Source organism: Equus quagga, chromosome 8 (genome assembly GCF_021613505.1).
Source record: "Equus quagga isolate Etosha38 chromosome 8, UCLA_HA_Equagga_1.0, whole genome shotgun sequence".
Classification (NCBI taxonomy): Eukaryota; Metazoa; Chordata; class Mammalia; order Perissodactyla; family Equidae; genus Equus; species Equus quagga.
In genome coordinates this window covers 19,025,075-19,052,519 of record NC_060274.1, presented here as the reverse complement: position 1 = coordinate 19,052,519, position 27,445 = coordinate 19,025,075, and the positions used below count along the sequence as shown (strand labels likewise).

Sequence of the window (27,445 nt, the reverse complement as noted above, 5' to 3'; positions counted from 1 at the left end):
GAGGCTGGGCGGAGCGGGCTCGGGCGCCGCCGCCTCCGCTGGGCTCCCGGGCCGCGGAGCGAGACGGCGGCGGCCGGAGCGGCGCCACAGCAGCCGCGGTGAGCCGCGGCGGCCTCGGAGCAAGAGGGGTCGCCGCTGTCGTCGGCGCAGCGTTTCCTGTCGGGATTGTCCCGTGCTTCTCCCCAGCCGCCCCCTTCCTCTCCGGCTCCCGCGCTCTCCCGCTCCTCCGCGCGTGGCCCGGGTCGGCGCTGCCCTCGGCCCGGGCGCGGGCCCCCGCCCGGGGTCGCCCCTTGCCTCCCCCCCCGGCCCGCGGGGGCGCCCCGTCGAGACCATGAGGAAATTCAACATCAGGAAGGTGCTGGACGGCCTGACCGCCGGCTCGTCGTCGGCCTCGCAGCAGCAGCCGCAGCAGCACCCGCCTGGGACCCGGGAGCCCGAGATCCAGGAAACGCTCCAGTCCGAGCACTTCCAGCTCTGCAAGGTGAGCGCGGCGCGCAGCCCGCGGAGACGGGGTCGTTTTAGGGAGCACCCCGGGCTGGACGGGGGAGCGCGAGGGCAGAGAGCGCCGGTCATCGCCGCGGCTCGCGTGCACGGCTCGCTTCTCCTCCCGCCGGCATCTGCTTGCTGGGTTATTTTGGAGATTGACATCATCTTACTCATTTTCGTTGATTTTTTTTTTTTCCTCTCCCCTTTTCCTAGGCAGCAATCCTTTCCAGCTTGCCTGTAACGTCTTACGCTGACCTTTAATTCGTCTTCTTATTTATCTTGTAGGTTTTTGTATTTGAACATTTGGATGTAATTCACCAACTTGGAAGTTTCCTTTGGGAGCAGTGTCTAATGAATTTTGTTTATCAGAAAGCCAAACCTGTTCAACCAGATCTTTGCTCATCACTTTCACCTTAAAATGTGCTAGGAAGCTTAAAATATGAAATCACAGGGTCCTTTTATCACTGTGTTTGGTTAAAAAGTTAGTACGGAGATTTTTACCTGTTAATGGCACGACAGTTGCCTTAGCGGTCTGTAATTCAGAAAGAATGATGCAGCGAATTAATTCACCAGCTGCTCAACGAGAAACACAAACTTGTCTTGTTAATACCGCCCTTTCTCATAATTACCATGCGTTCATATGTCAGAATTTATTAAAAGTGTGTACATACACGCTTTTGTCCTAATGCCCTAAAAATATTGAGGATTTAAAAGCAAAATACAAAGATATATGGTGTACTCGTTTTCATTGTGTGAAACTGCAAAATGTTGGGGTAGATGTTTGATAATAGCTTTTCTGAATCCTTGACTAAAGTCATTATATGACAGCTTTTCCTTAGAATTACTTGCATTTAGCCTCCAACTAAAGTAATGATAAAGTTGTCACACCTGAAATAGAGCATGAATTGCATTTTTAAATGAATTTGCAGAATTTTTGACCATTGCAAAGTTTAATAATTTGGTCTCAGACGTAACAGTATAGAATACTAATAAGAAATTTTCTTCTGTAGGATACCGGTATTTACAGAAGAGCAGAAATTGAAGTGTAACCCTGGGATCGGTTATTTTTGTTGTTTCAGGTTATATGTGAATAAGTTTTTTTTTGTTAATGTAGATTTCATTGTTTGTTTTCAAAGCGGTAAGTGGTTGTATATGTGTTTTGCATCAGTTGTAGTGGGTTCTAGATTGTAATGCCTCTGTTGACTTCTGTTTGTAAATTTCGCCTGCTGCCCCGGCTGCTGTGATGTCACCTGCCCATCCCTAGACTGTTCGCCATGGATTTCCCTATCAACCCTCGGCCCTGGCCTTTGATCCTGTCCAGAAGATCCTGGCAGTGGGCACTCAGACTGGTGCTTTAAGGCTGTATCCTTTCATTTTATTATTTCAACTTCTACTGTATTCTCCCCGGTTCTTCTCTGTTGCTGATGAGTTCCTTCTCCTGTTTAATTCCAAAGAAATGGTGTCATCGGGTATATATCATGTGAAATCATGTGGTGTTGGCTTTCCCCTCGATTATTATACATATAGTCAGGTTATATGTTGGTGTGTTTCTCAGCTCTCAGTTCATTGCTAAACATGTATCTACGTAGAAAGTTTTGCTGTAGTAACTACTGTCTTTGTAAGGAGCTAGAAGTTTCTAAGGGGAAACATATCAGCTTATACCCATGGTCTGTTGAATACGTTAAGAATGAGGTTTAAAGACAATAGCACAGGGCACATTTTAATTGCTTTTTAAAAATACTGTGCATGGTAGGTGTTGAACTTATGACCTGTTTATTATTCTAATGAATTAGAGGTTGAATTGGTTGTTTCTGACTTGTCTATCTGGAAAGATCATTAGACAAATGTTGCCAATGAATTTTATATGAATAGTTGCTATTTCTAGAAGTTTTAGAGCCTCATAACACAAATGGATAAGTGTGCTCTCTTGATGTGTTTTCCCTTTTGTCGTCTCCGTTTTTGCTGTGGATGTGAAAGCTGTTAGGTCAGCAATAGTCTGAAGTATTAGTATAGAGAGAATTATTTTTCCTGGTTATGCATGAACTATAATAGTTTTGTCATGTTTTTTCCAAATACCTACTCATTCTTCAAGATCATTTTTTTATTCTAAACAATGGAGAATACTTCTCACTTCGTTTGTAAAACTATTTAACTTGAAATAAAATTATGTTTGCTTTTACTATGACATTTAACCATGCTTAACCTAAATATTCTTATTTTTAAACTTAAACATAAGATTTTTAAAAGAGCATGCTTTTAAAAATGCTTTTTGTTCCTGTCTCTGTAGAATATCTGCTTCCTCCATGTTGTTTAAGTAATGTATTGGTAGCAGATAGAAAAAAAAGTCACGAGATGATCTCAGTAGACATTGCTGTTGTCAGAAAACCAAAAACCCAAAAACAAAAACGGAGGATGAGGCAGCTTTACCCCTCGCGATTTAGATTTATGTGGCTCCTGAGAAGGGAGAGGGGAACCTGCATTTGAGTTCAACACGTGCCTTGCATTTTTCTTACGATCTTTTAAAATCTTCATTTTGAAGAAGCACTATACATGGTATCAGGATACACCGCAAGTTTCATTTGTGATGAGAGTGCTGCCTTCAAAATGCTTACCCACGTTTTCAGATGGGCCCTGAACTGTGTTCCTAAGTGCAGTCTACCGTTCACAGGATATACCAGTAGTGCGCTTGAACCTGTTAAAATGGTAAAATCAGCCAGGATAGATCTGAATCTGTGAATTTCTAAGTCGGTGTGTCTGAATGGCCCCTGCCCAAATGTCTAGATAGTTGAGACTAGAATGTTTTGGCTTCGATTGTTTGGATACTTTTATTCCTGTATCCAGTGATCAATACCTTCTAGTTTAGGGCTCCTATTTTAGCCTTGTGAAGATGGGAATAAAGTTCATTTTGTCAGTGTGGGTACTAAGTGTGTAGCACACTCTGCAGTGACAGGACTGGTGCATTGTTGGATCTAGATGGACTGTTTGGAACTGAAAGCAGACTTTTTTGTTCCCAGCAAAAGAATATTACCACTGGACCAAAAGGAAAAAACATAGAGTTGAATTAAATCAGTTATTTTTAGATTATTTGGCTTTGCTTTTAAATGGGTTCAATTGTTACTATTGTCCCAATGTAGTCTCAATTTTCTTATCCTACATAACTTTTGTTCCTTTTAACAGCCAATCTGCCCCTTTTATAACTTAATCTAATTATAAGTGAGTACCACCAACAAGGCTGATTGTATAAAACCAAATATTTTTCTTAGACAAGCCTTTTTCCCTAAATGCATTTGAGTAATTAGCAAGTTGACACAAATGGAGGAGTTAAAATGTTAGGCCTAATGCTAATTGCCAAATAAAAGCTAGGATCGGGTGTCTAAAATCATCACTTGTTTGTGATTTTTGCTTATCCATATTTTTTGTGGTTAAATACTGTAGGAATGAAAGTGAACCTGTAATTATAGTTTACGGTTATGCTCTAAATTTGTTTTTAAAACCTCTTACTATATTTAGAATGAAGCCAGGAAAACTACCAAATGTATTTCTACTTTCCCTTTTTATGAGATTTATACGAATGTTCTAGAGTGATAAATTGGTTTGCCTGCCAGTAATACCACCTAGTCATGCCTTGTGTTAGGTTAAAGGAGCAGATAAGCTTATGAACTTTATTTATTAAGACTTTGATTTATAGAAAATGACTAAGGCCTTTTTATTTTTATCTAATTTCCACATGTGATTTAAGATATATGTTAGTGTCTCTATTCTTTGTTGTTCTCAAAGCTAGACAACTAAAATTTATAGTTTCTAATTTCAAAGCTCCATATGGGTTCAAGATGCAGATTTACTACAAGTCTGTTTTATTGCCCTTGTTCTTTTATGTTTTTTTTATTGCAACTAGTTTCTTTTAGTCTTTTTAAAAATTTTCTTCTCCTATTAGACTACTGTAGCCTGTAATACATTTTTCCTAAAAGATTTCTTTAGCGTGGAAATGTACTTCTAGATGAAGTCTTTGCCTTCATTTAACTGTGGAGCAGAAAGTAGGTTTTCAGAGGTAGGACTGGGCTATTAGAATTCGAAATGCATATGTAATTTGACTAATAGAATGTCTTCCTAAGTGTTGGAGACTATACTAAGTTTATCTACTTTGAGGTTAAAAAAAACCCTAGATCAGAAAGTTATATCTTAATATCTAGTGTTATAGACAAGAGTTAGTGAAAATCTAAATCCTGAAATGACATCTAACCAATAGTGAGGTAAGATAAATTTAATGTATTTGCTGCATTAATGTATAGCAGATGACTGATGATATCATTATAAACATGCTTTGTGTTCAACTTTCTTGGCTTCTGGAGAGAATGTGAGGTTGGAATGTACTTCTGATGGGGAGCAGGAGAGCATAATTTTATATACCAAGTCATAGAGTAGTGACGTGATTTAATTATCTTAATTCTCCTCTTTTTGCCATGTAGAAATAGGTAAAATTTGATTCTCATGAGCAATCTAGGGATCAGAACTCTTGGGATCAAATGATCTGATTATCTCTTCCCATATGAATAAGTAAAAGGGGAAAAAAAAAGGTTCTAACTGAGAAATGAAGGCATTTCTAGTAATGCTGCTGTAGTCCTAATTTAGCCTCCTGGGTTACCAGCATAATTTCAAATTGCTTCATACTCTCTTATAACCATGGGCTACTCTGATCTTATTTTTAAGACATTTTTGTTTAATCACAATGGGGTCATTTTATGTGTGAATATTTCAAGGACTAAGCAGAAAAATGGAATTTCACTTTTACTGAATTTTTGTAAAAATTTGAGTTTTTACTCATTTATTGTCTTTTTGACTTGGGGAAAATACAGGATAAGGGCAGTCTCTGCTTTGGTAAGACACAGACTGTCTTTTAAATTGCAGTGTAATGTTGCTGAATACAGGTTTACAGAACAGTTTTTGTACCTTGCAGTTCATTTTTTAGCAAGCACTTACTAAATGTTAATTACATTATAAATTGTGGCCTGAATTCTGGTTTTTGTCTTGCCATTAAAGAATTATGTATTCTTGAATTTGTTTTTTTCTTTTAAAATGAAGGTGCGGTTAGATAATTTCTTCAAGAAACAATTCTGCGATCCCAGGTAGCTATATGTTGTTCCAGGTGAGTATTCAGAAGAAATGGAAACTTGATTCTTACCTTCAGAAAGTTTGCAGTCCTTACTGCAGGACTAGCGCTAGATAGATGCAGCTGAAATTAGAGATTTATTTAGGGGTCAACTGACATGACACCAAGTCAGATTATAGGTAAATTCATTGTATTGGATGACATTTCTACACATTAGCAGATAAGGATTCAGAATGGCAGGCATTCAGATTATTCTAGGCAAGCACTGTGGGCAGAAGTAGAGAAAAGGGTGTTATCGCAGTAGTTTAGAGGAATGCTAAAGAGACTGGTTGGAATAGTGGTCCTGGTTGGGTTGAGGGGAGAAATAAGGAGCCAGTTGGAGAACTCTGAATGTAAACCTGAGTTGTCTGGGCGTTATTCAGTGGGGAATCATTGTAGTTAGGTAAGGAGATGCTGACGGGAAAACAGTGTGGTTTTCAGGATGGTTAATGGGACAGTGGTGTCATGGATGAAAAGAATAGAGCAAGTGAAACTTCACGTGTAACTCTTTATCCATATGGTAGTAAAGGTAGTAAAGTGGATCCAAAACATAGGTTGTACAATGGGAGCTGGAAAAAGCCTTGAGGACCGCTTTGTGAAATCTTAGCGGCAGTAACTAAAGATGAGAATAAAATTTTGCAAATATTGCACTGGGGCGATTATGGGACAGCAATAGAAAACTTGGTAAAGAGGGTGGCAGAGTAACGTGGAGTTAGGAGTTCTGTCATCTTTTACTTTTGTCCTACTGCCGTTTTGAGAAGGTAGCTTTGACTTCTTATTTTCGCATTAGAATTTGATACGCTTTTCTATTTGCTTTTCTTTTGGGTTCATCCTTGTTGATTTCCTGGATTTGAGTTGAGCGAAAGTCGCTGTTAGCTGTTTGGCTTTGTCCATTTATCCCTGGTCAGTGTCCCAGTAGTGGCAGCATTTTGAGCTGTGCGTTTGTCCAGCACATCACAGGCTCTTTAATATCTCCGGCTCGCACCTGCCGAATGCCAGGATTGCCTCTGCTGTCAGTGTGGCATCCCAGACTCCCCTACACACTTCCAGTAGCTCCTGGTTGAGACCACTGCACTTGGCCCAAGTTCTCCACCAGTTCAACAGGAATAATGACCCTTCCTAGCTCACAAAGTTAGCATCAGGGTTACATGCGATAATGTGTATGTGTAGCTTTTAATACCATGCAGGGACTGTTTTGGTGAATATTCAACATCTGATATTATCATTAATGAGAGAATTTTTTTGTGGTTTTAATTTTCAGGTCCATCAGTTCATTTATTTTAGCAGTTACTTGCTGAGAGGCAGGTGGGTGCCAGGCACTGTAGGAAGGCCTTAATTTCATTTATTTTTGGAGCTGATGCAGTATTTGAAGAAAAGTTCTTGTAAAGTACTGTTTTTCTTTTCAAGTCTTTAAGATGGTTGTGTTCTCAAGCACAAGTTTGCAAAATTGCTATTTAGATGTAATTAGATAATATATGTTGAAGTTTGTTAAACATAGTAGGTGATAAACGATTGTTTAATGACTTTGTCCTTGTAAGATAGCAATAGGGTGTTTAGCTTGCTTAAAATTAATGAGTTAATTTTATTTTACAAAACATAATGACATTATTGGGGAAAAGATCTGGAAGGAGGATTTTTGTTCGAAGTAGTTAAAAGTGATACAGTTTAGCTAGAATTTAGCCCGATTTTTATCTGTTCTTCTCCCCCGCCGTCCTTTTTGTTCATAGAAGAATTCTGGTCATTTGGAATTCTGCCTGTAGAGGAGAGACAAGGACTCTCAAATACTTTTACTTCTCGACTCTTAGCTCTTCATCAAAGAGGACTTTGTATAAAAGGAAGAAAGAGTACTGTGTCAGCTGTAGGTTGTGACCCTCAGCATGGACTCTGCAGCGGGAGGAATACACACATTTACTTAGAAACAGCCAGAAAGGGTGTCTGCCTGGAAGCACTTATTTTGCAGTGAATTTCTTGTAGAGGGAAACAAAGTGTAATAGGATCTGAAGGGAATTGGAAAGGGGTATGTTAATTACTGGGGAATCAATTCTTACTTGGAAAGCCTTTCTGCTTTAAGATGGGTTTTTATTTCTGCTTGGTGCTCTCTTTGTTTTCCTTTTGTTTTTTTAGTATAATTTGCTTTTAAAATTATAACCTGACTTTGCCATCCTGAAGGAAAAAGGTAAAGGGGTTTTGGAAGAATTACCTTATCATTAGAAGATTTGCGTTCTAGTCTTCAGACCAATTTTGGATAAGCCAACTAGAATCTCTGGGCTTCAGTTTCCTTTCCTGTAAAATGAGGAAAGCGGGGTGAGTCCTTCCAGCTTTAAGATCTTACAACTTCTTTTCCTGTGGAGGGTTTTGGAATGCTCTGGACCATCTCAGTCTAGAGTGGTCTTCTGCTACGTTGTTCTGAGTCCTTGTGAAAGAGGGTGAATTGTTAGACTCCATCGGGGTGTGGGCCCTTTACTTTGTATCCCTTCACTGCATTCATTATCCAAGTCAGTAGATACATGGGGTAAACCTTTGTTTACAAAAAGGAGTGAGAAAAAGCATGTGAAAAACAGACTTTTCTGTTGTTGAAACAGCAGCTCACGCTGAATACTAAGATGGCGGGTTGTTGCATTTTCTTCGTACAACAGATGAGTCTTGTTATGACATAGGAAACTTGGGGCATTTTTAATACTGTTAACAAAGTTTACTTTCTTTTCTTAAATATTAATGGTCTGGATGTAAAATTAACATGAAATTACTTAAAAATAATACTAGGTTCCTAATCACATGATTTTATTAATTTTTAAAATATTTTTTATATAAGAGATTTAGTATAGAGACTGTCTTCCTTGAATTGCTGGGGTGTAATTTGAGTGCTAAATTTGGTAATTGTGTGGTAACTTGGAATGGTAATAGCTGGCAATGGACACGTAAATAATTGGACAATACGGATGAGTGTCACTACATAAAAGATAAGCTCTGGTTGTCTTTATTTAGCTTTAACTTCATGTATTGGAAGTGGCACATTATTTACAAGAAGAAAATTAATAATCGGTGTCATTATTGATTTGTAATATTTAAATGAGAATTTCCTTTCATGATTAGCATATTATCATCATCAGAAGTTATACTCAGCATCTTGGGATTTCAGATTAATGAAATGTTTTAGGTTTGACTGAAAGAGATGTGCATCTGTTTAAGAATATAAAAGAATGATGTAGAGAAAAGGGCATTTTTCTGTGTGTGTGTGTGTGTGTGTGTGTGTGTGTATACTACCTTGAAGGCCTTTTATTAAGGTAGGTTTTAAATATAATCTCATTCTGCAAAACTTCTTGGGAAGCAAATCAAAGTGGTTGATACATCTCTCTTCTCTTAGTCACGTGATGTGAATCATTCTAAGGGGAAGAAGTGGTACTTTCCGATTTAGTTACTCAGATGTCTCCCTATAAAGATGTTCAGGCTTCTATATCATATAATTATCCTCTACTTTAGTTTGAACCCACTCCTGATTTTTCTTGGCAACAATAAAGAAGAAAGACAAGTTAGTTATCTTCTGTATATCAGTATAATTTATACTGAATTTAAATACCTAGCAGTCATCCACTTTCAGATTTAGCAACACCAAATTGCCTTAATCTCTCATTCCCTTGTACTGCGTTTTAGAGAAATTTTGGATACTAGCTCTGTTTACTGTGTGACATTTTAAAAAAGTTTGGGGGCTAGGAGTGGAAGGTAGACTGAGGGAGGAGGTGGGGGAAAGAGTTGACACCGTTTACTCCTTACTCTGCAGTGTTCCACGGTGGGCTGTGCGTTCAGATTCCTTAAGTCTAGAATACTTTCTCCCTGTTAAAATAATTCTTATCTTCAAAGCCCAGTGCCTTGATCTTTGTGATGTATTTTTGGTTTAATTCCATCCCCACTTCCATCCATGTGGCCATCTTTTTCTTAGTTTAACATTTAAAAGCTAAATTTCTACATTACCATTCTTTATAAGTAATACCATGTAGACATTAAATGTCTAAAATTAGGCCTTTTGGAAATTATAGCTATAATATTGAGTGGTTTTTTCTTTTTAAAATAAACCGTCAGAATCGTTACAGCGTATGAGAAGTCCAAAGCAATGCAGGTCAGAATCAGCCAGTGTCCTCTGCCTTATCAAGAATCCAGAAACTGGGCAGTAGTCAGTATACAATTATAACATCACAGCAGAAGGAGCATACAGATGCTTAAATGATCAACTTAATATGTTCTCTACTAAAGACCATAGAGAAGGCGGGTGTGTGTGCGCGCCTTTAACGTAATGAAGATCTCTGTTTTTAGTTCAGGAGTCAGCAAACCTTTTCTGTGAAGGGCTAGATAGTAAATATTGTGGCTTTGTCCTTTCTGACACCGCTTCTCACCGCTGCAGTGAGGCACGTAGGCAGCCATAGACAGTCTGTGGAGGAGGGAGTGTAGACGTGTTTCAGTAAAACTTGATGGAATCTGACAGTGGGCTAGGTTTGGCCCACAAGCCACAGTGTGCCAATCCTGCTTTAGTTTATCAGGCTGCCTTGTTTTTAAATTTTGTGTGGAAAGGAATGCATGGGAAGGAATTCCTACTGACTTTTTTTTTTTTTGCTTGAGGAAGATTGTCCCTGAGCTAACATCTGCACTGGTCTTCCTCTATTTTGCATGTGGGACACCTCACCATGGCTTGATGAACGATGGGTAGGTCCACACCTGGGATCTGAACCCACAAAGTCCAGGCTGCCAAAGCTGAGCATGTGAACTTAACTACTACCTAGCCCACTGGGCTGGCCCCTTTACTGACATTTTTATAGTTAAGTCATAAATTACACTTGCAGATCAGTTTAGATTTAACCTTTTAGTTATAAATAGAAAAATATTATAAGAAAGAATCTTTAATTTTTGTGTGTGTGTGTAAGGAAGATCTGCCCTGAGCTTACATCTGTTGCCCATCCTCCTCTTTTTTTGCTTGAGGAAGATTAGCCCTGAGCTAACATCTGTGCCAGTCTTCCTCTGTTTTGTATGTGGGACACCTCCACAGCATGGCTTGATGAGTGATGTGTAGGTCTGTGCCTGGGATCTGAACCTGCGAACCCAGGCCACCGAAGCAGAGTATGCGGAACTGTAATCACTCAGCCATGGGGCTGGCCCCAGGAAAGATTCAGCATTTCTTAATGATACATAATATTGCTATATACCGACTTCACTTATTTTCGTAAGTATTTTTTGATTCTGTGAAAGAGACATTGTTTTTATAGTGAGTTATAATTAGTATGATAATGAAGGTACTTAATTAGGTGTCCTTTGGGGGCAGTTCAGTCAGTTCTGTTATTGAAGTATTCAGCTTGTTTGGGACCTCTACTTTCTAATTTTAATTAAAAATATATTTCCCTTCATAGCTTTTTCTTAGTATTTTCATTAATATTATATAGAGATATGTAGATACATTTTTAAAGATAAAAGTGAATGTAAGCACTTTACTAAAATACTGTGATTTCTTAAATGTCTGCAAATTTTGATTAAAAATACTCATTTTCATTTGTGGAAGAAAACCTGAAAATAATAAAAATAGCGTTTTTTTTTTTTAAAAAAAAACACCTAATGAAGCTGCTATAAGCAAATTCAGGTGCATAGTTACTTTCTTTAGCATCAGATAGATTGCATGCCCCTTCTTGGAAAGAATGGACATGGTACTTTAATTGGAAACTGTAATTATATTCACTTTTTGGAAAATTTTCATAGTTGATCACTGCATCATTTTCCAGTAGGAGTCGATATAGATATAATTTTATTCGGTAAATAAGGCTAATTTCTACTTGATTCCATTTTTCCAGTTGGTGTTAATACTTTTGGAAGTTGTTATATAAGGCAAATAAATGAAATGATGAGCCCATTTTTATTGGTGCTGTGATTTGAAAAGGAGCATTGATCTAGAATAGCTTAGATTCCCTTGAAATGGGGGAGAATGTAAAGGTTTTTAACTTAAAACAACTGATATTTTTCATTTTATAACAATCATTTGAAAAGTAAGGTTTGCTTAACAACGTGTTATTTGCAAACTATATAGTCTTAGAAATTATATGACAGTTATTGTTAAATAATAAGATTTTATTTTTTAAATTAAGGATGTTTTTATAAGAGTTTTTGTTTGTGTTTTCCTTTCAGTAAGTGCTATCTAGAACTTTTGAAGCTTTGCCTGGTGAGTTTGTCTGTTGAAGAGTGATTACTTCTACCCTTTCTTGAAAGTACATAATCTTTTCTTGTAATAGCAGTTCCTCTGCTTTTTCACAGCACTCCTCTGCCAGAGGTGCCTATAAATCTAGTGGCATCAGCTATTGCGGTACTTTCTGCTAAATTGCTTTCCTTTTGTGTATTTTGTCCTTTTTGTCTTTTGAAAAGGAGAAAAAGTGTTAAGACAGATTTTACCATCAATTCCATCTTTGTACTATATTTTTCATAATGTGTTGCATTTTTCTTCTAAAATTCACTTTGCCATACTTGAGAAAAGAACTTTGCCATTAAGCCTCTGAGAATGGATGCTGGAAGAAAAGATTGTTTTTACTTGATATGTGAGAATGTACGTTCCTTCGTGTTTCTGTAACCCAAGACCTCTATTATTTATGACTATAGTTCATAGTAGATTGAGCAAGTGGTTCATTTAAAAGTATACTTATATATCAAAAGCTATTCTGAAGAATTGCCTGTGATAATACATATAATTCATTTTGACCCCTTTAGAGGTAATACTGACTCCCAAACAGTAAATAGTGATGATGAATATTTTTTCAAGCACTCTAATTTGTCTATAAATAATATAAAAAATTCTCATTCAAAATAATAGTGGAAGAGGTAACTAGAGGCCTGTTTCAACCCGGTTAATACTATAATTACATGTTAGTCTAGATGCTGCCATTACTTTTTTGTTTTGATGTTTGTTTCATTCACATGAAAAGGAAGCAGTTGACTACCATAATTTTTTTGATATTGTTGGACGTTTGTTGTAAAATGTTACAATTGTGTTGAGTTAAGGAAGTTTTCAATGTTGACCCTATGCATCTTTCACGCTTAATTTTAGCATTTTGTTAAAATTTACTGCAGGAATAGCGCACGTTATAGTTCTGCTTAAATAGCAGACTGTTAGAATTGTGGGTCAGCAATGAAAATTAAGTATGTCGACCCTTATAATCATGAGGATGTGGCTAGCTTTGTTTCTTAATATATTAATTTTTTTAATAAACTTCATTTTTGGAGCAGTTTTAGGTTCACAGCAAAATTGAGCAGAAGGTAGAGATTTCCTTTTTACCCCTGACCCCACTTGGCATAGCCTCTCTCATTATCAACATCCCCACCAGAGTGGATAATTTGTTGCAATTGATGAACCTACATTGACCCATCGTAATCATCCAAAGGCCATGGTTTACATTAGGGTTCATCCACTCCTGGTGTCCTTCATACTGTAGGTTTGGGCAAATGTATAATGACATGTACCCACTGTTGTAGTGTCATACAGAATAGTTTCACTGTGTATAGCTAGTCCTGATGTTATCAGAAGAGCTGATAGGGCTCCTGTAAGTGGTCAGGAGCCCTGTCTCTGTGCTCCATGTGTTCATCTCTCCCTCTCCCCAACTCCTGGTCTTTTTACTGTCTCCAGAGTTTTGTCTGTTCCGGAATGTCATATAGTTGGAGTCTTAGAGTATGTAGCCTTTTCAGATTGGCTTCTTTCACTTAGTAATATGCATTTAAGTTTCCTCTGTGTCTTTTCATGGCATGATAGCTCATTTCTTTTTAGTGCACTCATTTCTTTTCTCGTTTAGTGCTCATTTCTTTTTAATGGATAATAGAATTCCATTGTCTGGATGTACCACAGTTTATTTGTCCGTTCGCTTATTGAAGGACATCTTGGTTGCTTCCAAGTTTTGGCAATTCTGAAAAAAGCAGCCATAAACATCCTCGGGCAGGTTTTTCTGTGGATATGTGTTCAGCTCCACTGGGTAAATACCAAGGAGCGTGATTATGAGATCATATGGTGAGAGTATGTTTAGTTTTGTGAGAAACTGCCAAACTGTCTTTCAGATTAGCTGTACCATTTTGCATTCCTGTCAGCGATATGAACAAGCGTTCCTGTTGCTCCACAGAACCGTCAGCATTTGGTATTGTCACTTCTGGATTTTGGCTATTCTAATGGGTTTGTAGCGGTATCTCCTTGTTGTTTTAATATGCGTTTCCCTGATGACAGATGATGTGGAGCATCCTTTCATATACTTATTTGCTATCTGTATATCTTTTTTGGTGATGTGTCTGTTAAGGTCTTTGGCCCATTTTTTAATTGGATTGTTCATTTTCTTATTGTTGAGTTTAGGAGTTCTTTGTATATTTTGGATAATAGTCCTTTATCAGATGTGTCTTTTGCAAATGTTTTCTCCAAGTCTGTGGCTTATCTTCTCATTCTCTTGACATTGTGTCTTGCAGAGCAGAAGTTTTTAATTTTAATGAAGTCATCAGTTATTTCTTTCATGGATGATGCCTTTGGTTTTTTTTTTGGAAAGTCATCACTGTACACAAGGTCATCTCAGTTTCCTTCTCTGTTATCTTCTAGGAGCTTGATAGTTTTTTTTTTACAATTAGGTCTGTGATCCTTTTGAAGTTAATTTTTGTGAAGAGTGCAAGGTCTGTGTCTAGATTCATTTTTGGTGGTAAGGCGTGGGGGGATGGGAAGCATTCGATAGTCCTGTGATTAGGTCTTAGTCTTTAGTGAGCCTGTGCTTCTGGACTTGGGACCTTCACAAGTGCTTCTCTGTCCTCCCACTTCCTGCCTCCCCCAGTGAGTTAGAATGGTGATGGCGGGTTACAGTTGGGTATTTCCCTTCCCTTAGGACTCTTAGGCTCTGATGAACCCCCAGCGGTTTGGGTTCTAGTTTGTTTCTCCTGAGGGCAGACCTTGTTAAGAACAGAATGCTCCAGTGTATTTAAAAATGGTTGCTTTTCCCCTCCCCCTAGCGGAAGCAACAGGGGATTCTTCTCAGATAATCACGTGGGAACCTGGTGGAGCTCAGGGAGGCAAAACATACTAACGTGTGGGGACCCCTCCTATGACTGGGTCCCCTGGAGTTTCTAACTCTCAGACTTGACTGCTTTAAGCCTCTAGCGATTCATCAATTACAGTCAGGTTTTCCAACCCCACACTGATTCCTGCAAAGGTGTCTGCCAGTTGGTTGGTCTTGGTGAGCTGTGTTGTCCTGTCTGTCTCGGCAGTTTTGGGGGCAGCGATTTGCCCTGTGACCTCACTTGTCTTATGGATCTAAGAAGAGTCATTGATTTTTAGTCTGTTCAGCTTTTTGCTTGTTGTTAGGGTGGAATGACAACTTCCAAACTGCTTATGTGCTGGACCAGAAACCAGAAGTCTATGTTAGTTTTTGTAGGTGAAAAAATACATGATCTTCAGAAGGAGGTTTTAAAATTGGTATTTGTCAAGTAGGTGAAACTATAGAATAGGGGCACTCGACTATAAATGTGTAAATAATTATTTGACAAGGCTTTGTATTGCAAATACATTCATAGGTCATAAAATATGAAATGTTCTTCTCTTAAACTTTGGTAAAGACTTTTTAAAGTTTTGTTTTGGACATAGTCCTATCAAGTTGGTTAGAAGCTAGTTCAGATAGAAGTAGCGAATTATTAAAGGAAGTTTGGAAAATAAGACCTATGAAGAGAAATTAAGCAAATTCATGATTCTGTTTGAAGAAGGGAAGTCTAAGGAATTATTTAATGAATCATTTGTATGTATATAAATTAATTTTATGGGAGATAATGCTTAATTATACATATACCCACAAGGTTTTCCAGTTGTTCTTAATCATGGCTACAGATGAGAATAATTTGTGGAGCTGAAAAAAACCAGAACACATAAGCAAGGCCTAAACATATGCTTGGATTTCTTTAGACATTCTGATTCAGTGAGTCTGGCGTGGGGCTGGACATCTGTAATGTTTTAATCTTAAATCTCCGTGGATTGTTTATAATGAGAGCCGGAATTGAGAAACACTGGTTAAATGTTTGACAGGCAGGCTAGCAGTCTTCTTAGTGAGGCAGGAGGCAGATAAGAAGCATATTCAATGCATGTCATTTTAAACAATCGAGCATCTTGAGATGTGTGGTGGAACCACGAGGAAATAAGCTGACCCTTTGCTCTGCCGTTGCCTTTGGAGACAGGGCTGTGGAACTGTGATGCACGAAATGTTTAAGATGGAAAGGCACTGTAGTTCCAGGTTTGGGTTGGATGTTTGCCCTTCCTAGCAGTGTATCAGTGGACACGAGAACCCACAGCAGAAAGAGACCCTGTAGTCTGATGATGAGGTTGCAAAGTCTAGTCTTAAACTTCAGATGATCCTCTCACTGATCAGGTGAAGGAGGCAGGCGACACACCTCACAGGTGACAAACCTACAGCACACATAGGTTGTCTAATCACAGATCATTTTACATGTTTCCGGTTTTTTCCTGGTAATCGGCTACCTTAGAAATTTTGTTTTTTTTATCAGGTTGTATTATCTTGAGTAGGATAAATGGATGATGTTCTGCTCCTTTTATTTGTTGACTCTCATCTATTCCTCATAACAGTGTGGGATAACAAGTAGAGGAATGAATGCTAAGTGGTTGGTAATGTTCACGCAAAGTAAATGGTAGAGTTGGTCTGATGCTAAAGCTCGTGCTCTTTTCATTTTAAGAATGCTTCCATCATATTCTTTGACCACGGTATGGTGGTATTAGATTTTTAACTTTGTTATTGAAAAATAATCACATTATTTTTGGTTAAATCTTTTCTAACTTAGCTATTAAAAATAAAAATCATCCATTGACCTTTTATTCAGAGTAGTAACACCTTGAAGGCTTGCTAGAATACTTAAAGAGGTGTGAATTACCTTGTTGGCTGAAAATATGAGAATGTACTAAAGGAAATGGTAACAGAGCTAGTGGAAATCTTCAGGGTTTCTGATGAATTAAAATTATGCTCTTGAGTTTACCCTTTTTTACTGCAACAGGAAGGAGCACTCTATCCTTAAAAGTCTTTCTTGGTTTATTAGCAGAATATCTGCTCAAAGAAAGTTACTTTCACAGAATATTATATAAGTAAATGTATGATACTGTACGATAATCATTTATGAGTTCATGAAAAATATGGTTATCCATATTCTCATCTTTAAACTTTGCAGGATATATAACTGTATTTTTAGAAACTGTACAGGATATCGAAGGTCTCCAGTTGCTTTCCATTTTATACGTACTCCAATCTTCCATTCCTAGATTGGAAAACTGAATATGTCACTTCTGTGGAGGTTGGAATAATGCCTGTTCTTTCTTTGCCTTTTCCTCATGGACACGGATTGATGAACAGATTCTCTGAGGAGCTAGATAAGCTTTTAAAAATCTTAATAATTTACTAAGTATATACCAATCTTGAATATTATCACATTCTTCATGGAAGTAGAGTTTGTCAAAATATGTGTATAATACACAGTGTCGTGACAGGAATGAAAACTTGCCTAGGAGCTGTTCTTTCAGAACTTATCACTGGCTGGGTTCCCATTGCCTGCTTCTTTTACTATTTTTTTATTCTACTTTGCTGACAGTGCAGTAGAAATCCCGGAAGGAAGCATAAGCATTAAGAGGAACTATGCTGTGACTGTAATACCAACCTCACAGATGATTGGAAGGTAAAACGAATAGGCTGGATTTGTAGATTCATGGGATATTAAGAGCTATAATGGACCCTGGAAACGATCTAGTCCAATCCCCTGATAGAGGCAGAACTAGAACATCTTTCTACTACCCTACACTTTTTGTTGGCTTTCTGAAAAGTGAGCTAATTTTACTTGAAAAGATATGACTGGACGTAAACATTTTTCTTAGATTTAGAAAAAGTTTATTTATTCATTCATTCATTCATATTTATCGAGTGCCTACTATGTGCCAAGCACTTCGCCAGGCTCTTGGGCTGACGAGAGAAGATCACCATGTTCCTATTACCTGAGACTTAATAGTCTAGATAGCCTATGTGGAAGGCTTTTAAAAATAATCTTATAATTCAGTCACAGATGAGCCCTTTGAAGGAAACAAGGAAATATGTACAGAATCCAGTATGGCTATATAATAAGCAAGGAGGAAAACAAAAGAACAGCGAGGACATAGAATAGTGTAAGAAAGACAGGCTAACCCCTAAATGAACTGACGATGGTGAAAATAATTGGAAAATATTTTTTCTTTTCAAGCTAAATTCTCATCCTACAAAATGAACACTATTTGGGAGTATCTGTGCACCTAACTGCTATATTGCTTTTATACTTCTGTTAGTAGACTTTAAGACTTCTGAGAACAGGGACTATGACTTATATCCCCAATACCTACTAAAGTCCGCAATGAAGAAAAATTAAAGGAACTGGTTAAGCAAACGGGGTTAAGGAATATCATTTGATTGCTTGCCACCTTTACCTTTTAGCAGCTACAAGATAGGAAAACATGGAGACAAAGAAGGATCTTTAGTACAAGAAGCTTTGCTTTTTCCCCCCTTAATTTGCCCATTATTGTTGCCACCCAAATCTGTAAAATAAGAATGCAAGAAGGTAGAATTGGAAAGAAACTGGTTATGGAGAAGGGAGGTAGAGCAGGCAAGTGGTCTATTGTTCCAGAATATAAGGTGGCATGAAGACAAGGTTCTCCTTGGTGTGGATCTAGAGTGGCTTTCAATTCACTTTTTCTGGTGTTGCTGAGGTGTCATTTAGATGAGTATAGTGACATAATGAAGTAAACCCAAATGAGTTTCCTAATGGTACGTGGGTTTTCTCCACTTTAAAAACACATTAAAAGAAACTAAATTTGTAAAGATACTTAGATGGTTTAAAGAGTAAGTAGTACAGAGGGGGTTATGATGAAAGTAGCAGTGTGTGCCCTGGTGTGCCCAGGCCTGCCACTGCTCCTCAGAGGGACTGTTTCTAGTCCTGTTGCTGGTGGTATAAATAACATGCTTTGCCACTGTTTCTCAGTTCATCAACTTTAGAAATTATCTGTTGATTTCCTGCCTTGAAAAATGAGTATTTGATTCATATCTCCCCTCCCCTCCCAATATAGTCATGCCGCTATTTTTACTTTCTCTCTTGGTTACCTTTGTAACTTTCCATAACTGTATTATAGTTGTTTATTTCTTGCTCCATCAACTATCCATATGAGTTCTTGGCTCCCTACTTTGTACAGTGAAAATATTAGCCCATCACTCTTTCCATATTTATTTCCTTTTCCTTCCTCCTTTCCTTTCGCAGTAGCTGTCATGTATGTTAATATAAACTTTTTGTTTGATTCTAAAAGTTGAAAGTGTATTATGACTTATTTTTCCTATTATGACAATTTTTTATTCTACAGCTAAGTAGTATCCTCTGAGTGCATTTTCTTTCTTGTACAGTTGTCTTCTTTCCTCCTCCCCACGTTGGCTGCTTTCATCACCTGCTTAAATTCCTCCAGCTTCTCAAGGATGGGGTCCCATCTGTGGATTCCTCTTGCTCTCATATATCTGTCATTCCTCCATCCCCCACTACCCCTCTCCCATCTGGACCAGTGCTGTTTATGTCAGTTGCGTGGCTGTCTTCCTGGACTTTTCCTTCATCTTTTTCTGGATTGAATTCAATCCAGAGAAGTTGTTTCTTAGATCCCATGTCATTGCTTTTTTTTTCTTTTGGTTTCCTTCTTCTGTTTATTGTAGCACAATCTTAAATGGCTTTCCAAGAAAAGGATAAGATGTCTGAGGCCTTGCCTATTGAAAAGTCTTTCTTTTCTCATTAAACTTTTTCAGTGGTTTGAGTGAATGGAGAGTTCTAAATTGAAACGCTTTACCTCATAACTCTCGAGGGTGTTGCTTCACTGTTTTCTAGCAACTGGTGTTATTTAGGAGAAGTTTGTCAATTAGATCGTCATTCCTTTGCAGGTGACCTCTTTGGTTTTTTTTTTTTCCTAGCAGCCTATGTTGTTGTTAGTGCGGTTGAGTCAGTTCTGACTCCTAGTGACCCAGTGGACAGCAGAGCGGAATCCTGCCCGGTTTGCGCCATCCTCTCCCCTTGCAGTGCTGTACCAGACTGTGCTCCACGGCTATTCATATGGTTCGGAAGTGGGTGTCCAGGTCTTTCCTCCTAGTCTGTCTTAGGCTCTGAAACCCGTCCACCATGGGTGACCCTGCTGGTATTTGAAATTCTGGTGGCAGAGCTTTCAGCATCACAGCAACATGCAGCCACCACAGTATGACAGCCAACAGCTGGGTGGTGTGGTTTCCTGATCAGGAACCGAACCCCGGAAATACAGGCCACAGTGGTGAGAGCACCGGCTCTTAACTACAGCGCCGCCAGGTCTGGCTTGGTAGACTATAGGGTCTTCTTTTGAAGTGTTCCTTCTATAAGATTTGAGAGTGGGGTATTCAGGTCTGGGTCTTATTTCATTTATCACTCTGGGTACTTTCATCTGAAGACCCATGTTATTTAGAACCTAAGGAAAATATATTTTCTTCTGTTACTTCTTTGATAACTTTTCTTACTTCTTTTTTTCTCTTGTCAAACATTACATCTTCTAAAACAATCCTTTATATTGCATATTTTTTCCCTTATATTTTTCAAGTTCTTTATCTTCACTGTACTTTTTTAATAGGTTCTTGGGACAGAGTGACAGCAAACATATTTGTTCAGCTTACTATCTTGAACTAAAGCCTCTTTTCCCTACTTTTTAATTATTATAATTTTGAACTGGAATTTCCTGAATAATTTTCATCAGTATATTTTAGGGGTTATTTCGAGGGGATCTTGGTTTATATGTATTTCCAAAACCATACTATTTCATTGTATGATCAAAGTTCTCATTTAAGAGAACACTGCATTTTCGTCGTTGTTTCTCATCTGTTAAATACTTCCTGCATTTAAACCTTGAATGAAATAAAAATTTTAAAAAATTAAGTGCAGGATACAAGGAAATAAGAAGCTTAATTGTAAAAATGTGCTAAACTGTAGTCTTATTCTCTCCTCTTACAATACTGCATTTCATTTAGGTTGCTAAATAGTTAAATTCATTCATTGCTTATGAAAGATATTTTTAAATCCCAGGTAAAAGGGATTTTTAAGTTGTATTTAAGAATCTAATATGTTTTAACTTGTTTCCTTAATAATTGCTATCATTTTTTGCCTTAAATTCATATGATAATTTTTTATTTTTGCCTATTTATGTTATCATTATAAAAGCTGATTCTTTTTCTTTAAATAACAGGTTTTTGAGATATTTTTACATACCATAAAATTCACCTTTTTAAAGTGTACAACTCAGTGCTTTTCATTATTTTCAGAACTATGCTATCGTTAACACTTTTCAATTTGAGAACATTTTCATCACCCCATTACGAAACCCCATACCCGTTAGCAGTCACTCCCCGTTACCCTCTCCCCTCAGTCCTTCACAACCACTTAGCGATTTTCTATTTTTGTGGATTTGTCTATTCTGGACATTTCATATAAATGGAATCATGTAATATGTGGTCTTTTATGACAGCATAGTGTTTTCAAGGCTATCCATATTGTAGTATGCCTTAGTAACTTCTTTTTATGGCTGAATAGTCCATTGTGTAAATACACTGCATATTATGCAGTCATCAGTTGATGGACATTTGGATTTTTCTTTTTTTGCCTTTTATGAATAATGCTGCTGTGAACATTTGTGTGGAAGTTTTGTGTATATGTATATTTTCCTTTCTCTTGTTTATATTCCTAGGAGTGGAATTGCTGAGTCATATGGTACCTCTGTGTTTAACATAGAGGAATTGCCAATCTATCTTCCAGAGTGGCTGCACCATTTTACTGTCCTACCAACGATAAGTGAGGGTTCTGATTTCTCCACCTCCTCACCACCCCTTGTTATGGTCTGTCTTTTTTATTATAGTCACACAGGAGGATGTGAAGTGCTGTTTCATTGTGGTTTTGATTTGCATTTCCCTGATGACTAATGGTGTGGAGCAGCTTCTCATGTGTTTTTTGGCTATTTGCATATCTTTTTTTTTTTTGAGAAATGTCTGTTCATATCCTTTTCCCATTTTTAAATTGGGTTATCTTTTTGTTGTTAAGTTGTAAAAGCCCTTTATATTCTGGATATTAAATCCTTATGAGATATGTGATTCACAAATATTTTCTCCCATTCTATGGATTGTCTTTTCACTTTCTTGATGGTGTCCTTTGAAGCACAAATTTTTAAAATTTTGATGAAGTCTAGTTTATCTACTTTTTTCTTTTGTGGCTCATGCTTTTGGTGTTATATCTGAGAAACCATGGTCTTAGCTGAGGTCACGAAGATTTACTCTTATGTTTCTTCTAGGAGTTTTATAGTTTTAGCTCTTACATTTAGGTCTCTGTTCCATTTTGAGTTAATATTTGTATATACAAATGAGATGGGGTCCAAATTCATTCTTTCTCGTGTGGATATTTAGTTGTCCCAGCACCATTTGTTGAAAAGACTGTTCTTTCTCCATTGAATTGTCTTGACACCCTTGTCAAAGTCAATTGATCATAAATGTTTATTTCGGGACTCTCGGTTCATTCCATTTATCTATATATCTAGCCTTATGCTAATACCACGCTATCTTGAGTACTATGATGTTGTAGTGAGTTTTGAAATTGGGAAATAGTGAGTTCTCCAGCTTTATTGTTCTTTGTCAAGATTATTTTGGCTTTTCTAGGTCCCTAGCATTTCTGGATGAATTCTAGGATCAGCTTCTCAGTTTCTGCAAACAGCTGGGATTCTGATAGACACTGTGTTAGTTTTGTAGAGTGGTTTGGTGAATATTGCCATCTTCACAATATTGTCTTCTGTTTCCTGAATATAAGATGTCTTTCCATTTACTTAAATCTTGTCTCAACAATGTTTTTTAGTTTTCAGTATACAAGTCTTGCATTTCTTTGGATAAATTTATTGCTAAGTATTTTATTCTTAGTGATGTTATTGTAAGTGGAATAGTTTCTTAATTTCACTTTTCAGATTGTTTATTGTCGGTGTACAGAAGTACAGTTTATTTTCATATACTGATCTTATGTTGTGCAACCTTGGTGAACTCATTTATTCGTTCTAATAGTTTTTTAGTGGATTCTTTAGAATCTTCCGTAGACAAGGTCATGTCATCTATGAATAGAGGAAGTTTTACTTCTTCTTTTCCAATTTGGACACTTTGTTTCTTTTCCTTGCCTGTTTTCCCTGGCCAGCACATCCTGGATAATGTTGAATAGACATGGTGAGAGTGGACATCCTGTCTTTTTCCTGAGCTTAGCAGGAAAACCGGTATTCTTTCAGCATTAAGTATGATGCTAGCTGTGGGTTTTTCATAGATCCCTTTGTCATGCTGAGGAAATTCCCTTCTCCTTGAGTGTTTTATCGTGAAAAGGTGTTGGATTCTGTCCAAAGCTTTTCCTGCGTCCATTGAGATGATCATGTAGTTTTTGTCCTTTGTTCTACTAATATAGTGTTTGATTCTGTGAGTTTTTTGAAGATAGGGTTGTTTACTTGTTTTAGTATCTTATTTAACTTTGCTAAGAACTGTTCTTCTCACAGAGGTGGAGTCTCAAAAAAGTTTGTCAGCTCATCATTTTACACATGAAGACATTTGTAAAGAGGCTGTCTCAGAATTTCAGCTAGAACTAGAACCCAGAGCTCTGGCTTTGTGCTTGTTCTGCTGGGCCATAGCGCTTCATTATTATAATTAACAGGTATTTAGTACCATGAACTAACAAGAAAAATGAGTCTAAGAAAAAATTTTTTTGGTTGACATATTTTTGCCTAATTGGTTTTATGGTGTTTACTTGCTACTAAAAGTTAGATTTAATCCAGTTCTATAGTTTTAGGCCAGTCTGACTTTATTACGTACTCAGATGCCAAGGATTGATTATATTTCCTCTGTGTTCATTCTCCAGTTTTAAAATGACCTAAAATAAGTCAGGAAATGACATTTACATGTGAAAATCTGCTCTCTTTTGTGCAGTAAGGCTTGGTGATTTTTATATATATACACACACACACACATATAAATGTGTGTGTGTGTGTGTGTGTATATATGTATGTTAGCCTATATATATGTAAGTTAGACTGTCTGGGTTCAAACCCCAGCTTCCCTACTAACTAGCTATATGGCCTTGGGCAAGTTGTTTGACCTTGTTGTACCTGAGTTTCCTCTTTTGTAAAAACAGAGCTTGTAATAGAGAACTCTTATGAGGTAACACATATAGAGTGCTTGACACACATTAAGTGTTCAGTAAACCTTAAACTGCCATGATGGTGACGCACTTCAAGGCCTGCTGCTTCCTACTTTCTCCCTCCCTTCCCAAACAACAAAAAAACCCAAAAACCATTTAAGGCAATTTAATGAATATTTATTTTGTATTTGAATTTGATGGTAAGTTTTGTAAAATAAAAGGTTTTACTGGCCCTGGTCTTTGTTTCTGCTTATCTAGCCTGCGTACATCTTCCTGATTACTCTTCATTAATTTCTAACTTCATCATGTTATTTTTTTTCCTGAAGCACTTTTCCCCCTGTTGCTTACTTAGAGGATCATGTCTAAATTGAAAGACTTGTGTTCAAAGACTTTGCTCCCTGCTCCCGCCTTCTGCAGCTCCTCTTCAGGAGTTGTGGAGTTCAGGAGCTGCTTGTCTGGACAAAAGCCATGAGTCTAGCTGTGCAGGAAGTATCTGGCATGTGTCACAGGTCAGATAAATTAATTGGTTTACTCCAGAGAGAAAGATGACTAGTAGGATTAGGTAGATATCATAGCTCTTCATAAGCAAGCAGTAGAAAAATTGAGACTAAAGATATGCAAGATAGGAAGATCTCACCATTTTTAAAAGGATGCATTGGGGTTCAGAATTAGAAGACTAGATATGTTGACACCAAGAAATATTCAGTGTAGCCTTACAGTTTGGCTTTGCCTTATAGCTGCCTCGCGCGTATGTAAAAGGGCAGACAGAATAATAAATGAGTATTTCTCCATTTAACAAATATCTTTGTAGACTTGTTCAATATGTAATTTCTTTCCTTTTGGGTTTTCTTCATTTTAATTTCAGACGCGTTGTTTCATCATTTAATTGAACACAGCCACAATAAGTGGGGATAATTGACCAAGGAGAACTTTGTTAGTTTGATCCTTTTCTAAATAAACTGTTAACTCTCAGTGATGACAATTTTAGGATGAACCGTATATGCAAGAAGCAGTACTCACTGTAGGTATGAAGGATATGAATATTTGTGTCTGTGACATGCTGTTTTGTGATCTAATATATTCAAAGTTGATATTTCCCTGTGCTATAATGTTATGTCCACAGTAAGGTAACATTAGTTCTTGTTAAAGTAATGAATACATTCCATTAAATGATGATAATGGCCACCATTTGGTGAGTACACTCTGTATAATTTTAGTTGTCACCACGGTTCCACAAGCTAAAGGAGGTGGGTCTCTGCCCTTTACAGAGAAGGATGTTGAGAGGTGTAGTGGCTGTCCTCAGATCCTGGCAAGTGATGGCGGCGGCGTGTGAACTGGCTTGGAAGGAGAGGCCTCAGAAGTTCCTGGGGCACCTCAGTAACAACAACAACAAGACAAAAAAGATGCCCCTCCAGGCCTCTCGGGCGCCCGAGCTACAGCGAGCCCGCAGCAGGGCCGGGTGTGACACCCGCGGGAGGGGGAATGGCTTGCTCTGAAATCTGTGTTCTTGCCACACTGCTGTCTCTCGATTACATAGAAGCATATCTGTCCTTTAAAATTTAATTTTAAACTTTTCGTTGTTATGAAGGAATGATTTACTATGAGTTTTTTCCCCACTCCATAGGGCGTTTTTAGTGTTAGGGTCCATCAGGGCAGGCTGCAGCTGCATCATAGGACAACCTCGTCCAGAGGGAAAGGGAAGAAATCAGTAGTAACGTTGAGAAAAATCACTCCTCTGAGCCTCAGAATTATCGTCTGTAAAATATGGATAATAACTACCTTTCAGAATCAGCTGTGAGGATTGAGTACATTTATGTATTTAAGACAGTGCCTGAAACTTAGTAGAGAGTAAGCAGTTCTTATTATTACATTAAGTAAATATAGTTATCATTTTAGCCGGACATAGGTGAATATATTAATATTAATGTCATAAAAAAGACCACTTTTGTCTGGAACGCAGTGCCATACATACTGTAAGAATAAAACCTTTCTTGGCCTCCCTGTAACTGACTTTCTGGATTTACAGATAGTTTTCATTCTCTGTGAATAAAGCCGTTGATGGCCACAGCATACTGAAGTTTCAAGACCAGTAGATTATTTCCCAGGAGGCCCAAATTAGTAGAGAGAGCTGTTTACTTATTATTTACTAACTAAGAATCAGTTTTGTGTATTCCCAAATCTGTTTATGCCTGTTATATTTGATATCATAATCAAATAATTCATTTTAATAATATATAAACTGCTGAAATATGAATGCAAGTCGAGAGGTATAATAATCTGAGATGAGTGCTTTGGAAAGACTTCATGAAGGTCAGTCGCTTAAAATTTCCCATCTGATGCTGTGTGGGTGAGATAACAGTAGACAATTGGAAAAATCCCACTGTGAATTCTGCACCTAGATTGCATTGGCAGTATCTTTAAAGTTCTGTTAAAAAAATTAAACTGGAAATCTTATACGTAGGTAGTTATGGTTATGTTTTATGCAAGAAAAACAGCTCTGAACTCTATTTAATAGATCCATACTTAAAATGTCTTTGGCTAATATCAAGAGATTAACAAAATTGTATATGTTTTGTGATAAAATAATATGTAAGGTAAATACAATTTTTATGATTCTCCACAATATCTTGTATTTTTTTATTAACATAGTTATCAGTTCTGTTCTGATCAGATAGGAGAAGTTTTACTCCATTCACATAAAATGGGAATTACGGACTGTGCTAATTGGTGCCAGAAAGAATACTTTAACTGCAATGATTAGAATTAAACTCCCTTTACTGCGTAGCAGGTGTCTGACGTAGGACGTGGATGAACAGAGGCCTGGGCATTTCTTTCTTTGGCCTGAAAGGGTGTAATTTGGCTCTACCGAGCGCTGGTCCTAGCATTGTGGAATCTTGCTTCCTGTAGTTGCATTTGAGCAATTGATGGAGCAAAAAATACTACCGCTGCTGCTGCTAATAATAGTAATTGCAGGTGTTTAAAAAGTAGGATACTATCAGTGAAACATGCTCAATTAGTCTATTAGTTTATAAAATAATAGAGTTAATTGCTAGTAATAAATGAAAAAAATCCATTGGAAATAAATATCACCTGGAAAGAGTTCTAGAAATCCAAAGGAAAAAATGCGTAGAAAATAGGAATTTAACCTATGGTGCAATTATTTTTAGTTAAGAAGAACCCTAAGACAGGTACTAATAGAATACAGAGTCACACACCTGAATGTGGGTTTGTTTAAAAAGGACTGTAATTTTATTAAATCCTGTTGAATTTTATTTCTAGATTTAGCCTTCTATTTTCTATTAGTATTTAACTAATGAAAAGCAGATTAGTACAGTACCATGTTAAAACACCTAACTTCTAATTTCAAGTTTGTGAAGGTAAAAAGCATCTAACAGCCCGTAGTGAGTTCTGTAAGTATTCAGGTGCGTTTTGTTTTGTTCTTTACTAGCATACTTTATTAATTAAGAGTATAGGCTCTTGAGCCAGAATGCTTATTCAAATTCCGTCTCTGCTGCTTTCTAGCTGGGTGACTTGGGGCAAGTTACTTAATTTCTCTGTGCTTCAGTTCCCTTA

General features: G+C 37.5%; 1 protein-coding gene across 2 annotated transcripts in view; it reads left to right on the top strand.

The window, feature by feature from the left end:
- Window positions 1-6: 6 nt before the first annotated feature.
- STXBP5 (syntaxin binding protein 5) overlaps window positions 7-27,445 on the top strand; it is a 162,476-nt gene continuing 135,037 nt past the window's right edge. For both annotated transcript variants that reach the window (XM_046669154.1, XM_046669152.1), the window contains exons 1-2: window positions 7-481; window positions 1,751-1,848. In XM_046669154.1, coding sequence (XP_046525110.1) covers window positions 332-481; window positions 1,751-1,848 — 248 coding nt within the window. In that variant the 5' untranslated portion in view covers window positions 7-331. The remainder of the gene's footprint in view (window positions 482-1,750; window positions 1,849-27,445) is intronic.